General features: G+C 33.3%; 2 protein-coding genes across 5 annotated transcripts; one reads left to right on the forward strand and one right to left on the reverse strand.

Moving 5' to 3' along the window:
- The first annotated feature begins 1,006 nt into the window (after positions 1-1,006).
- LOC117793801 (phosphorylase b kinase gamma catalytic chain, skeletal muscle/heart isoform) lies at positions 1,007-11,534 on the forward strand. 4 transcript variants are annotated; one of them, XM_034634221.1, is made up of 10 exons: positions 1,007-1,211; positions 1,920-2,764; positions 4,861-5,039; positions 5,104-5,388; positions 5,795-5,885; positions 5,943-6,079; positions 6,149-6,246; positions 8,184-8,759; positions 10,804-10,962; positions 11,385-11,534. In XM_034634221.1, the coding sequence occupies exons 2-10, from the start codon at positions 2,673-2,675 to the stop codon at positions 11,517-11,519; spliced, it is 1,752 nt and encodes a 583-aa protein (XP_034490112.1). In that variant the 5' UTR covers positions 1,007-1,211; positions 1,920-2,672; the 3' UTR covers positions 11,520-11,534. The 4 variants fall into 4 exon arrangements, with proteins under 4 accessions (XP_034490112.1, XP_034490111.1, XP_034490113.1 ...); XM_034634220.1 differs by having other exon boundaries at positions 1,007-1,170; XM_034634222.1 differs by lacking the exon at positions 8,184-8,759 and adding an exon at positions 6,954-7,037 and having other exon boundaries at positions 1,008-1,170; positions 11,385-11,519.
- Positions 11,535-12,306: 772 nt separating this feature from the next.
- On the reverse strand, positions 12,307-12,911 carry LOC117793826. Its single transcript, XM_034634249.1, has 2 exons — positions 12,738-12,911; positions 12,307-12,667 (listed from the first exon to the last, which is right to left on the reverse strand). The coding sequence occupies exons 1-2, from the start codon at positions 12,841-12,843 to the stop codon at positions 12,432-12,434; spliced, it is 342 nt and encodes a 113-aa protein (XP_034490140.1). The 5' UTR covers positions 12,844-12,911; the 3' UTR covers positions 12,307-12,431.
- Positions 12,912-15,992: the final 3,081 nt, after the last annotated feature.

The following is a 15,992-nucleotide window of genomic DNA, read 5'->3' on the forward strand; positions in this document are numbered from 1 at the left end:
GAGCCACTGGTAAATTAAAAGCCACATCAGGCCCCGTTGTGGAGTATTAATAAACCATAAGCATTAAGCAAACAAAATTAAAAAAAACGTCTTTCGTAAAATTTCCCTCGTCCCACTCAAAAATCAGCCCAAGACATCCGTTTCATTAAAAGAAAAGAAAATGTAAACATTTGCCTCATAATTATTACATACATACATTAGCGTCTATTTAATATTTTTACAATTGTATTCCATAAAATGATATATTATGAACACATAAATATATACATATATGTATGTCAAATAAAAACAAAAAACAAATGCTGACAAAATTCAAATATTTAAATCAGTTAACGATGCTAGCGATGTAGAGCTATCGAACTATCGATGCTGGCGCCATGAGTTTCGATCGCTTTGACCAAACTGGATAATATCGATAGAACCAACTTCTAAATATGGCTAGAAATTTTATTTAAATTTTAACCATTAAAAAACTCAAATTTTGATTATTACAGCGTAATTTAGTAATGAAAAAAGCTGTCATCATACCCCCACCTGTTGTCTGTTTGCGAAACAGAAATACGCCACCTATGGTATTGTTTTGAAAGTAAACATGACAATTAAAACAAGTTGGCAACATTGAAACAACATTTCTAAATCAGCTGTGCCGTCTCAACACTGACGGCCAAACTGCCAGCACTGATAAAAATTGCAAATTTAAAAATGCCAAGCCCTCAAAAAAAAAATTGATAAATTAATAATGAAAAATTTCAAATTATATAAAATTAAAATAAACATTTTTAAGAAGGTTCGACAGCCTCCGGGGAGAGAAGTTAGAAAATGTAATTCTGTAAAAATAATATAAATCCAACAATCGAGAAAATTCTAACGAAAATTCTGCAAAAGTTTTAAAAATTCTAGCTTAAAATGCAAAATATTTTGAAAAAATTTACAAAAATTCAGAAAACCTTTTTCGGATATGAACGTATTTTTTTAAGTAAAAAATCTAGCCAGATCGAAAATTTTAGCTGGGACCAACTTTTTGGGCCGGGTGGCAACTCCGACGCTTGAGCTGTGTCGTCTCGATTTTTTTTCGGTATTTGTTTGACTTATTTAATTTGTGTAAATCAAAACGAAAAGTTATGCCCGAATTGTTTAAACAGCACGCAAGCAGCTAACCGTTCGCCTGGTGTATGTGCAAATGCAAAAATCCAAACTCCCTTCGTTGAAGAGTATTACTTTTAACCTTAGTTGACATTGAAATGTACCCGCTAGAGGCGGAGACAGTGCGTCGACGTCTGTCTGCTCTGTCTGTGTTGTGTTGTGTGCTAGAAAAGGAGGACAAGCCATAGAGAACTGCACCTTCTATGTGTATGATTGATTGTGAATGACATATGTGCTTGATGACACCGCGCCTCCAATTTTACAAAAAAAGAAATGAAAAATGATTGCAAAAGATAAACGCTAAACGAAATTGAAACTCACCTGCAGAACAACAACATACACGCAAGCAAAGCAGCGACTGCGACGCCAGCTACGGCTGCAGGGAAGGAAGAGCAGCGATCGAATTCGAGTTTGAATTTTGGTTTAGTCTCAGTGCTAAGTGAAATGTGCATTAAACTGATCAAAACAAACGGCCAAAAATAAAGATAGTGCAAGAGAGAGATAGAGGTAGATGGTGAGCTGGAGAGAGAGATTGAATGAGTGAGTGAAGAGAGGGCAGCTTGTGGATGTGTGTGTGGAAGAGTGTAATTACAAGTGTGATAAAGTTGGAAACGCATTTGTCGCCCATTTATTAGGCCACGCGTTGTGTAATCATTCATAAGTACTACTATCTGCAATATATTGAGAATAACGAATGCGAATACGAATGCGAATGCTAATTCTATTTCATTTCATTTGATTTTTTTTTTTGTTCTGTTTAAATCGATTTGTTGTAGTTGGCATTCGCTATTAATTAAATCAGCAGCAGCAGCAACAGCGGCAGCAACTGAAGCAGAGGGAGCAGCAGAGGCAACCGTAACAACAGCTGAGTGTGAGCGAGTGAGAGAGTGGGTATGAGAGCAGCAGCCCACATTTAACTTCCACAACAGTAACAACCAGAACAACAACAATTGCTTCTTACACCAGCGAGAGCTGCAAAACACCGGCACAACAGCAGCAACGGCGACGGCGACGTCAGCGACAACAACGATTTGTTGGTAATTAAAATCCAACAACAAAAAAAACTAAAGCAGCAGGCACGCGGGCAGAGAGAGAGGCAGTGGCAGTGGCAGTGGCAGAGGCAGAGGCAGAGAACACGGCCCACCAGTCGCAGCGTTGTCGGCGTATAACGGAACAGATTCAATTCGTGCATTGATCGTATCGTGTCGCGTCGCCTGAAGTCGCGTCGTTTATAAAAATAGCAATACGCCAAGGAAACGAACTGAGAGTAGGAGTGTGAGCGGAAGAGAGCCAAAGGAGGGGACAGCATTGTATTCTGTGTGGACACAAAACTGTGGATTTGGATTACATTTAATAACTACAATAATATCAGCAACAACAAACAACTGCTACAAAACTCTTTAAGAGAGAGAGAGAGAGAGAGAGAAAAACAGAGAGAATCGAACTGAAGCAACAGACGCGCTGCCGCTGCTTGCGTCGCTGTCGCTGCGGAAGTTTCTGAGAACGCCGCCAAAATTTCACTGGATATAATGGCCAAGGACGAGGAGGATGATCTGCTGCCCGATAAGGATGCGGCCAAGGGATTCTATGCCAAATATGAACCCAAGGAAATATTGGGCAGGTAAAATAAAACCGCTAAATAGATATAGCAATAATAGAAATAAACCCGATGATGATCAATCTTTGAATTCACATATATTTCATTGTTTTGGATACTTATCCTTTTTTTTCATTTCAAATTTCTATCTTGTTTTTTATTTCTTTTTCATATTTTGAAAATTTTTCTTGTTTTAAGTATAAAATTAAAATTCAAAAAAAAATTTCTTATCCTAAATGAACCTGAATAAGAAAAAATTGTTGCACTCTAATACTTTGAAACTTCTACACGTTTTAAAATACATATGTAGTCTTAAAAAAGCTTAACTTGGTAACACTGATATGAGTTTGAGCCGAAAGATATAAGACGAATTTTGTATATTATCCCATGTAAACTATGTAATATAACTACAGTATCAAGAAAGTCTTGCCTCTCGACTTCATGTTCAAATCATTCTATAGTATTTTCAAGTAAATCACAAATTTTTGAATAAATTAGCTTAGCTTTATAATGTCACGGCGTAATTTTCTAGTTTCCCATAACTAATATTAAATGTCAGAGAAACCTCAGCAAAAGACACCACAAATATAATTGACCTTTTTGAAAAAAAAAAACACTTAAAGACTTTCATGAAATTGAAAAAAGTTACACAAACAAATATGAAACTTACTGTAAATTTAGCTAAAATTTGGCTAGAATTTCAATTTAGCTGGAATTGATGAGATATTCAGCCACAGCCAACTTCATGTACAATATTTGGAGCTTATCGTAAAATTAGTAACAGTTTATAGACACAATAATAAAATGAAATACATTTTTCAAAAAAATGTATAGAAACAAAATTCTTTAAAATAATAACTATGCAATTAAGTTACAATTTTATCTTATTTACTAGAAGTCTATAAAACTATTTATTATATAGATTTGTTTTTATAAATTTTCAATGGTAAAGCGGAATAAAAGATTGTAGTATAAAAAGTATAAATTCCTAGAGATTACTTAGGACTGTTCTTAGGCGGTTTCGATTGTTTCTTTTTTTTTTTTTGAACTGGGAAACAAGCTGTCTTCAATTAAAGATAATACTTGATTGCAAGAATAAAGATGAAATTTTCATAGAGATTGGATAGAAATTTCTTTTTTTATAGCGTTTCAAACGTATTTTTTAGTTTTCGGCTTATTTTAAAATAAAAACTCGTATATTAGTAAAAGTAGAGATGACATTTATACATTTTTTTCTTAGAGTTATTAATAGAATTTGTTGTAAATAGCCTTGACCGATCTTGAAGTAAAATATTTAATATTAAAATTAGAAATGAAACTGTCTAAGAGAAAAACATGCCATATCTTAGGAAAGGAACTTTTACTTTTTAAGAAATATAGAGGGCATTTAAGGTTTCGACCTGTGCCCAAAAACAAATATCTCGATACGAGAATAACATATTTAATGTTGTTATCGTTGTCTTAATGCCGAGCTTGCAGAATTGAAGACTTTTGTTTATTTATTTCTGAATGGGTTGGCTAACTGAGCTATGACTCAAAGGCGAATATGGACGATAGGGCACAAGGTGGAGACGTGTGAACTGTCAACGACTCAAGATCAACCTTGAGTTGAACTTCACAAAGAAAATAGATAGTCAGATAAATAGATAGGATAGATATTTGGTTAGTTAACAGTTGGTAAATACTAGTTAATAAAGCTGTAAGGGAAATGTAATCCTCATTTGATAAGTTGAACATGACAAAACAGTGTGTCAACTATGGAATCAACTAGAAATTGTAAAAGTACATTTTATATTTGTATAATAAAAATGTAAAATGCAAATATTATTTGATTCTGTATCTCACTATGCAAAATATGTTTCTTTTTGTTATTATAAGCGATTTTGATTATGATTACTTAAAATAAAGTTTGTAATTTAATTATAATTTCAAATTTTACTAAGATTAAAAAATTAAAGTTAAGCATAAATTATTTAGAATCAAAATATAAAATTTGGCTTTAGATAAATCATTTCAAAAATATAAAATCTGAAATTTTCGCATTCATCTACGTAATTTTTTTTTTTTAATATTACTCTGTGATCCCTTGTAACAACTACTAAATGTATTACATTCCACAGGGGCATTAGTTCGACGGTGCGACGGTGCATCGAGAAGGAGACGGGCAAAGAGTTTGCCGCAAAAATCATCGATCTTGGTGCCACAACTGAATCCGGTGAAACGAATCCATATCATATGCTCGAGGCAACCAGACAGGAAATCTCAATTTTACGCCAAGTGATGGGCCATCCCTATATAAGTGAGTGTATAACAGTATGACAGTTGATGCGTATAAAACAATTAAACAATTCTTTGATTTACAGTTGATTTACAGGACGTCTTTGAATCGGATGCATTTGTATTTCTCGTCTTTGAGCTGTGCCCCAAAGGCGAACTCTTTGACTATCTGACATCGGTGGTCACACTGTCCGAGAAGAAAACCCGCACCATAATGCGACAGATATTCGAGGGTGTCGAATATATACACGCCAAGAGCATTGTCCATCGCGATCTGAAGCCAGAGAACATATTGCTCGATGAGAATCACAATGTGAAGATCACAGACTTTGGATTTGCCAGGCAGCTGCTCGATGGCGAGAAACTTACAGGTAGATAAGCTACCCTACAATCGAAACTATTTTAGTAACATGTTATAAGTTTTGGTAATTCATTTGTTTTGTTGTCATCAATTTGCATACCAAATTTCAGTAGTCTAGCTAAAATATTTCCAGAGTTATGATGGATCTTACTTCATTTCTTATATATCGCTCTCTTTCTTATTGACAGACATTTCTTTAATACTTACTGAACGTTTTGTTAATTCATTTGCTTTGCTGTCATTAAATTGCATACAAATTTTCAACAGTCTTTATTATATATTAAATATCGGCTCCGGTTTCAGTTTATTTATTTCGGTTCCGGCTTCTGTACTAGAATTTAAACGGATCTTACTTGAATACTGATATACATATGCCTCTCTCTCTCTCTTTTTCTCTCCCTTTCTATTTCATACAGATCTGTGCGGCACGCCGGGTTATCTGGCGCCGGAGACGCTCAAATGCAATATGTTCGAGGGTTCTCCGGGTTATTCTCAGGAAGTGGACATGTAAGAATGTAAAATTTCTTATCAAATATTGAACTATAGTTTAATCTAATATTTCAGCTGGGCCTGTGGTGTTATCATGTTCACCTTGCTGGTGGGCTGTCCGCCATTTTGGCATCGCAAGCAGATGGTAATGCTGCGTAATATTATGGAGGGTAAATATAGTTTCACCTCGCCCGAATGGGCCGATATTTCAGGTAAGTCGATGATTAAGCTTATCAATAGTATTAGATATATATGTATATATTTGATGTTTATTTTCACAGAGGACCCCAAAGATCTGATACGCAAATGTCTAGTCGTTGATCCAGCGCAACGTATCACCGTCAAGGAAGTATTAAGACATCCATTCTTCAATCAAATGGTAAGTGATAGCATTCTAAAGTTGACCCAGTTCTCTAGGCATATTGAATACGAGTATATAACGTATTATAGTCGAGGTCAGGTCTACACAATAAAGTTTATATAAATAACTATTTGGTATTATTAAGTTCCCCTATACACGAATTGGAAATTCAGTTAATCGTTAAATCTTATAGACAGGCCCCCTAAACAAACATATTTATATACACTAAACTCTACACAATTGTGACTCACATTCCCGCTAGCCTATTAACTGCTTTATTTTCTATATCTACTCGTACTATATAGTACTATATATAAAATCCACCCAGTTGAACTCTTGTAATGCACCTGAACAAAATATTCACATTCACAATTGCAATCTATAAATTTTCCTGTTTTTAACTAGAAAGAAATTTACCTGCTAACTGTGAGCTTATATTCTAGCATATCTTGAACTTTTCTCATTTTTTTCCCCCAACACTATTACTATTAGTATTATGTCTTCATTTTTTTTTTTCGTTTTTTTTTTTGTGTTTCCTTTAAGATTTTATTATTATACATACGTAAATTTTTCTCTTTTTCTTACATATTAAATACGTTTACTTAAAAACAAACAAAAATAATAATATTAAAAAAAAAAAAAATACTAAAACATGAAAATGAAATTGAAAAACGAAAATCAATCGAATATATATACATATATATATTTGTAACGACTAAATATAGTTGTTCGAGCAAAACATTGATGGCCTCAAGCGCAGCCTCTCGACCAAGTCCAGAAGAATGAGTCGCATCACTGAAATCGCACTGGTAACGAATTATGTTTGGACTAACACCGACTACAAATACTCTATAACAACAATAATATCAATAATATTAAACAAAACCAAACCAAATCAAATCAAACCAAACAAAACAAATCACATACATACATACTTATGTACATGTGTTGCATTTTGTTCGGATTCGATGATTGTATCGAATCCGAATCTGTTCTCAACTTATCTAATATTATTTTTAACACCATGTTTATCTTCCATGTATGTGTTTATAGTTTAGTTCGTGCTTGTGCTCGTGGATTTTTGAAACGTTGAGCATTTTGTCCATGTGTAATCTTCTTTACAAAAAAATAATAATAAAAAATACATACATACATACATAGTATTATAAATAATTAATCGTTTAACTGCTTAATTTTTTTAAAATTATTATTTCTTTCTTAATACAATTTGTTGTTGATTGCGTCAATCATGAATCTCTACTGTACTTACTCTATATATACATACATATATACTCTTTGCTTGTCTAATTTGTCGTTAATTTGTCCCCCCCGCGATAGCGATAACCGATAACAGCAGCTCAAGCCAAAAAAAAACTCAATGCTCGTATGCATGCATGCCATCTCTGTCTAGCATACAGTAACGATTACGATTCCCATTTACGTCTAAGTATGTGTGCAGCATAATTGCATGTGAGCGCAACAGAAAAGGTGCATATAAAAAAAGAGAGTATTAATTTAAGAGCAGGCATTTATTTCTAGCTGGGATTTAAGTTGAATTAAGAGAAGCGATTTATTTCTAGCTATGATTTCATGTTATTATTAATTATATTAATTGATTTTACCCTAATGATATTTACAATACTTTTTGATTCTTAATTCTCTTTTTGTGCATTTACCAGAGAGAGTATTCAATTTAAGAGTAGACTTTTCCTTTTTTTTAAGACTTAAGTTGATTTTAAGCTTAAAATTATATTAATAACAAATTATTATGTTTATGATGTGTTTTTGTTTTTTTTTTGTCATATACATACATACAACCTTAACAAAATTTACAATTATTTTTGATTCTTCTCTCTCTCTGCCGACGCGCTGCCTCTGCCTCTGCCGACTGTCGTTTGCCATTTGCAATTTGCACTCTCTCTTTTTGCCTCCCATTCTCACTCGCTCTCCGTTAGGTTCTAATGGGCGATTTAACGATGACACGACATTCGCCCGCAATTCGCCCACATTTAAATATTGCCGGACAATACCTTATTTATGGAGATGCGAATTCGAACTCGACTGCAAGTTCAAGTCAAAATCAAAATCAAAACCAAACACCGCCACAATTTTGTTATAGCCAATTGAACAGCGGCGGATCGTCCTATATATATTATACAAGTGCGCCACAGAGTTCGTATTCATCAAATCGATTACGTGATATTGCGGTCGCCATTACGCCGGATACGGATAGACAGCAGCCGCAGTATCCGCATTATTCACCGGAAGTTGCAACCTCAACAGCAGCAGCAACACCAACAACAACAACGTCCAACAACAACAACAACTTTACCTCATCCAAGACGTTAACGGCAACTGTTTATTATCAGCAACAACAACAACAGCAATTGCAACAACAGCAACAACAACAACTGCATACGACATCAGCATTAAGAGAGTTACCGCCAGCAGGCGGCGATAACGATAACAATAATTATGAGAGCACGGCAAATGCAAATGCAAAACATTTATTGTTTTATTCATCAGTGCAGGCAGGTTTCTCCTTTTATTTTGTATTATTATGATCTTTCTTTCACGTATCTACATATTTAGTTTTGAACATATTTGCTACACTATTGTTTAACGATTGATTTATACCGATGACATTTTTAGTTGCTTTTTAGTTGATTTGATTAGCGCCAAAAAAAAAACAATGCATAAATCTCACTCACACAGATGAAGCCATCAAATTCACCACAAGCACACACACAAACACACACACACACACACACACACACACACACACACACAGTGATAGCGGAAAACACTCACATTTCAACTCAAGACATTTACTCACTCCATTCATGCTAATTGTATCCATGTAACAGGGTATTTAAAAAATATATTTGAAAAAAAAAAGATAAGAAAAATAGTTCGAATTTAATGTTGGCCTTTAAACCTTTAAAAAATTGCTTTTCTCCTTGTTACCCTGGTACATGGACCATTTAATGTTTAGTTTGAAACATTTAATTTATTGATAAACTTATTACAATTAATTATTTTTAGCTCTTTCTAGTCAAGTACAATTTGATACAATAAATAAACTGTTTGTATTATATGCACCTTTTATAGTATTTAGTTTAAATATTTTATTATTTTTGGGTTAACTGGATGACTTGTGTATCGATAAGAATTTGCTTTTGCCGATTACTCTTTGTAGTATGTATTGTACCATATGTATATCACTAATCATTATGCTCTCTTCCTGTAGTCAATGCTCTCTCTCCTCTCTCTCTATCTCTCTTACACACAATATTGAATTCACCACACTTGATTCGTTAAATATATATACAGTTAGTCAAGTAACTTTTTTGACGTATAGAAAAAATTGCACATTTTATTAAAAAAAAAAACTTCTAGTATATATATAAAAAAAAAACAAATAGGCAAGAGCAATTGAATTTAACTATTCAGAATCAATTGCTTATGTATGTGTTCATTTTTTTTTTCTTGTCAAAACACTTACTTGACTAACTGTATACATATGTGTAGTTGCATGTCTTAGTGTTTATATTCGTTAAGTTTGTCTAGTTATTAATACCAATACAAACATACCATAAAGATATTATACATACATACATATATGATTTTAAAGATTTACAAAAAAAAAAAACAATTACGCTTACCGATTCACTGACGATGTTTTTCGTTTTGTTCTTAATTTCTCCTCTGTATGATTTGATATACACGTAACGTTTTGTTTTGTGTGTCATGTTCTCAATAATGTCAGAGTCTCAACGCCCTTATAGGATGTGTGTCTATAAGTCGGTGTTGTGGAGACTCCCTTGTGAGTAAACCCAACAAAAATTTAAATCTGAGCAAAACGTTTTTACCGTATATACTACATATGTACATACATATATATAAAGTTAATCTAAATTAAAATTATTCTATGTTTATATATTTTGTATAAAAACATGTACATATGTATATACATATAATATATGTGTGTGTTGTCCTTGAGTGCCGTCCCTTACGCACTCTCGCTCACTTACTCATCTACTTACACACTCGAAACTAATACTAACACACACACAAACTTTTGAACTTTATTATTGTACATGTACTTTATCCTGTTATTTTGTTTATTTGCTTTTGCTATAATTGCCAAACCCACCACACGCACACACACTAACACAGATACAGACAGAGCGTGAATGCTAAGAGAGGATGCGGAGAAAGCTCTCTTAACGTTTTCACAACATGCTTAATAGCATGTAATTAACAGCTTAAGCCTCTCTTACGCTCTCTCTTTGATAAACACATACACACACAGACACACTGTCATTGTCCTTAATAGCAAGTTGCATATGTAAATGTAATGTGTTTAATCCAAAACCAAATACTAAATAAAAAGGAAAAAATTCACAAATTTGTTGTATCAAACAGCTCTTAACATGTTTGACCCATTTTAACCACATTAACCCCACGAATGGATTAAAACTAAAATCCCTAAAAAAAAAATTAAAACAATAATCTTTGCAAAACAACAATAAATTTTTAAACTAATTTTATGTTTTTTTTTTGTGTATTTAGCTGCGGAAACAAAGTCGCTTCAATGCGCGCAAAAAGTTCCAATTCGCCATATTAGTGATACGCGCTGTCATTAGAATACGACGCCTGCGCTACACTGCGGAGCCCCTGCACATCGAGGACGCCATTCGTGATCCTTATCGCGTCAAGGTGCTGCGCAAGGTGAGTACACGACAATACACCACACCATGGGTTCGACCAACCAACACACATGGTGAAAACATTATAAGAGTGAATAGTATTGAACGATGCATCTTACTTTATTTCTCTCATTGTGGTACAAAACAAGATTTAAAAAAAAGATAATAATTTTTATAAGAGGTGTGCTTTAAGAAAGAAAAGCAACATAAAGTTATCTGGCAAGCTACTTGTATAAAAGTTTTATTGTGATTAAAAAAAATGGTTGATACTAAATATTATTTGAAAACTTTTAATTACGATTTAAAAATGGCGATAGTTTTTGCAACTTTTTGATAAAAATCAACAATTGATTTCTAATTGATAAATACAATTTTAAAATGTCAATCGTTATGGCCGCTGGTGAAAACGACAAACTCACCACACTCGAATTTGTTTCCTTGCAGGTTATCGACGGCTGCGCCTTCCGCGTTTACGGCCATTGGGTGAAGAAGGGAGAGGGACAGAATCGTGCCGCCCTGTTCGAGAATACTCCGCGCACCGAACTCCATGCGCTTTACATTAACAATCTCAGTCGATAGGAAGAATTAAGCGGATCAAAAAGCCCACGCAATACGCACACAAATACAAATATAAATTCAGCAAACACATGCACATATACACAAACTAGCACACACACACATACTCATGCAAATGAGCATTAGAAACAAACGACCACATAAAATACATACAAACATACATATTGTATATATGTATCAAAAAAAAGTGTAATCGGCAATCGTTGAGCTTCAATTGTTGTTTTTTAGATTCATTTTAATCTTCAATCTGCTTCACATTATAATTACATACATACATACATACATATGTATGTATATATACAGATTCCTAAAATCTTGAGTTCATTTTGGATTTAGTTGAACCTATTATGAACAAGCATATATGTAACTATACATATATGCTTTTTATATACATACATACATACAAAATATATACTATGCTAGCTTTACTTACACATGTACATACATACTTATATGCATACATATACATACATATGTACATATATGTATATGTATAAAATGTTTTTAAATTGTCACAAGTTCAATGACACATGAAAAGCAACAAAAACAGCTAAATAACACACACACAGACACTCACACAAACAGACAATACATACATACATATGTGCATACATCGATATGGATGTAGTAGGTGTAGCAATAGTAAGAAAATCAACCGTTAAATAGAAAGAAATGAACGAAAAGCAAGAAAGAGAGAAACAAACAAATAAACATACATACATAGATGCATATGTATTTTCTGTTAACGATTTTATTAAATTATTTAAATATATTGCTAAGCGTTTACATTTTAATTGTTATGTTGTAGTATACAAAATAAATAAAAACAAAACGAAAAGCAAACAAAAAATGACGGCAAATCAAACAAAGCGCCCATCGATGTCATACCGATATCGATAACAAACGGCTCAACGTTTAAATGTGCTTCGAGCAATCGTGAGCGCGCTCACAGCATCCAGGAAAATCGCGATTCGTGTTGACAAAGTCACGCAGCTTGCAGCCTCTAGGTAGCGGCAACGCTTGACATGTGGTATACTCAACAATGCCATTATCCATGCAGGTAACGCCAGTACAGGGATGATTTGGCGCCTTGCCAGTTTGACCGGGCGACAGAATCATATTGGAGGTCAACACACACTTGCCCGGATGCGCTAAACGGAATAATATATTATTAAATTTATTAACGTTTTTTTTATATCTTTGAGAATATGTATGACTTACAAGGATTGCTGTGATCAACGCGTGCAAAGGCTGCCTCTGCTTGCTGCTGGCAGAGGACAAAGAGAACAGCGCAGACGAAGAGAGCGACAAAGTTGAAGTGCGACATTTTTATTATTATTTTTGTTGTTGAAAGCGAAGAGCGTTCGTTGTTAATTCGAAGATTTGTTGTCAATTGGAATGTAAGATTGCAAGTGCTGTTGATTCTGTGAAAACCTCAATGTTTTATACTGTTTGTTATCAGAACTGAAGCCGAAAGCCCGTGTGACGGCTTATCGAGATTGTCGTCGGCTGAGCCGATCTGAGCTGAGTTGCCATCAACTTGACCTTGTCCAATGCATAGCAATATATCGCTCCTTTTCGCGCCCATGCCGGCTTATCGGCAGCTGCCTGTTTGGCTGCTTTTTTACACTCTTTCGAAGGAGAGGGCATTTCAAATATTTCACAAGATGTGTAACGCATTCAAGAATATTTGTCAGACCCAATAAAGTTATATATTATTTGTGGCGTAATTCAGACTAAACATCAAGTTTAAAATTTGGAAACATCAAAATATAAAATTATTTCGAAAATTTTAATTGATCCATTGATTTACCACATCGATTGCCAGATATTAAGAAAAGTATAATGTGGTTCTCAAATTGTAGAACTCATTATATTCATTGCTTTGCTATAACTTAAAAATCTACAGTCGATCGTATTAAAAAAATTATACTGAAAATCCGAATTATACAAAGACATTTGTTTTCCAGAACATCGGTTGAAATAGTTAAAAAATTGGAAAATTAATTTTGTTTTTTAATATTTTTGATTTTGTATGGTACTTAACTATTTATTATATTTACAAATATTGTTTTAATGTGTATTTATGTAAAAATATAAGCAAAAATAAAATATAAAAGGCTATGGAAGGGTATCAAAACTTCGGCGTGTCAAAGTCAAGTTTTCTTTCCTGTTTGCTGTTGTAATTGTTGCTGCTTGTGGCGACTTCCCTGCGGTTCATTGAGTACTTAATTATATTATGCGTTTAGTATATACGCATATAAATAATTTTTGTGAAATACTTTAATTGTTAATTGATACACACGTATGTTTTTTTTTATGACCGGCTGCCGCTTATCACGTTTTTCATTTCATTTCTGTCAATTGGCGCCTGTTTTTTTTTTTTTGGGGAATTTTTGTTGTTGTTTATAAGGTGACATTCCTGCGGCTGCTGGCTTCTGAGACTGCGACTGACTCAACAATTCATTCGCACACAAATCATACAAAAACGCGTCGGTAACTTTCACCGATCGTCGGTGGGATCTTCAACCTCTTCACAAATAACCGTCTAAAGTTCAAAATAGCAATCGATATATATATATATATACAACATATACTATATATCGATAAGTGTCATTGACATTGCAGCAATTCAAATAAACGCAGGTCAGTGTTTCCACAATTTTAAAGGCTAAAATACTCAATTTGATACAAAACAAAATATCTTGAATTAAAAAAAAAGATCATTTTCAATAAATTCATCTTATTATTTTAAGATACTTAGACTTGAATTTATGTGTTTTCAGAACTTCAAAGGCTTAAAATACCAAATTTGATTGAAAAGCTGTAGAAAAACAGTAAGAAGAAAAATATTTTTAATAATTTCACTTTATTCTTAAGATTTTTAAACTTGGTTTAATTTCAAAGCGGCTTTAGATAACTCCCCACTTAAGCTATAAGCTTTTGATTAACTTAGTGTTTATTCAATTAATGCAAATTCTGTATTAACTTAATTTACTTTTAAATTTCAATATCAATTTATCAAAGCAAATTTAGGAAGTATATTCTTACTTAACAAGATTACATTAATATGTTTTTTTGTTGACCAAAGGATAGAAATAAAAGTGTACATATTCTAAACAGGCTTAATCGATTATTAATTTCTTAAATCTTTAAATTTGGATGATTGAAATAAGAATGAAACAGTTTTTCACCCCAGTTTAATGGGGTGCCTGTTTGAAGGGAAGAAGATTATGAAAAATATCTCCAAGTTAAGGATCTTCAGGATGGACTATCTTAAAGTCCTATGAATTATAATCAGTAATATCGAGTTGTTCCAGAAGTGCAAAACGCCTTATAAATTTTTCTACATTTTCATTTGTGTTTTTTAATATACGTAGAATGAATGAATTCTCCCAAGGGATTAATATGGTTCAGTTCTAGATACTCAAGTAGTTGGTACCTTAGTGAACTCCATGAACTCCAACATTTGAATTTATCCGAGCTGACCGGGTATAAAGTCAACACTTGCAATGTTGTAAGCGTAAATATAATCAAAATCTTATATAAATCTAGTTCAGGAATACCCCTAATATTACATAAAAATTTATTTAAACTGCCCAACTGTAACTTAATGAACGATACAGTTCATGAATGACTGAACAAGCTCATTCATTCACCTTAATGAGCCGTTCACTTGAACTTTTAAGTTGGAACACTTAGTTCAGTTTGCTGAATAGCCCCTATTTGAATGACCCACTCACTTGAACTTTGATCGAAACAAAAGAATTCCATTAATCACTAAAAAAGCACATGATGGTGAAAAATAAAAAGATTTTTTACATGAAAGTTAAGTTTATTATTTTATTCTATCTTGTTTCTTTAAATAATTATTTTTAAATCTGGCTATTAGTAACGGTCAAAAATGGGCAACAGGGATCCTATTGTTCTTGCTAAAATATTGCCAATCATTATCGATATAATATCGGTATATCGAAGCCCATCCTTAATCGATCTATTCTGAACTTATAGCACAGTTCAAATAAACAATCACAAGTGCTAAACGCCTTAATAGTTTATTTCATAAAAAATAAACAATAAGTATTAAAATGGATACACTCAACGATGATTGTCTAGTGCTTATAATGAAGTGTTTAAGTCTTGAAGATCAATTTTCGCTATTCGAAGCAATCAAAATAGATCCAAATTCAAAGCGTTGGGTCTCGAGTCTTCGCTATACTTGGCAACAAGAATTGTTTTATTTTCTTGATGAGGCCGACTTTGAATTCTTTGATAAGAATCGAGAAATTATGCATGATTTCATATCCACCATAAGTCCAACGGTGAAATCATTGATACTAAATATTAGTACTCTCTCACCGGATGTACTAAATTGTTGGATGCCCTACAAGTTTCCAAATATGAGAGGTTTACACACTGCGTTCGAATTCTTTGGCATCCCCAATGATGAAAGCAATACGAAGTTCAACGAATCGA

Source organism: Drosophila innubila, chromosome X, assembly GCF_004354385.1.
Source record: "Drosophila innubila isolate TH190305 chromosome X, UK_Dinn_1.0, whole genome shotgun sequence".
Taxonomy (NCBI): Eukaryota; Metazoa; Arthropoda; class Insecta; order Diptera; family Drosophilidae; genus Drosophila; species Drosophila innubila.

Coding starts and splice junctions, on each gene's coding strand:
- LOC117793801 (XM_034634221.1), top strand. CDS start 2,673: ATGGCCAAGGACGAGGAGGATGATCTGCTGCCCGATAAGGATGCGGCC. Junction 5,886..5,942: donor TATTCTCAGGAAGTGGACAT/GTAAGAATGTAA, acceptor CTAATATTTCAG/CTGGGCCTGTGGTGTTATCA. Junction 6,247..8,183: donor ATCCATTCTTCAATCAAATG/GTAAGTGATAGC, acceptor GCTCTCCGTTAG/GTTCTAATGGGCGATTTAAC.
- LOC117793826 (XM_034634249.1), bottom strand. CDS start 12,843: ATGTCGCACTTCAACTTTGTCGCTCTCTTCGTCTGCGCTGTTCTCTTT. Junction 12,668..12,737: donor CGTTGATCACAGCAATCCTT/GTAAGTCATACA, acceptor TATTCCGTTTAG/CGCATCCGGGCAAGTGTGTG.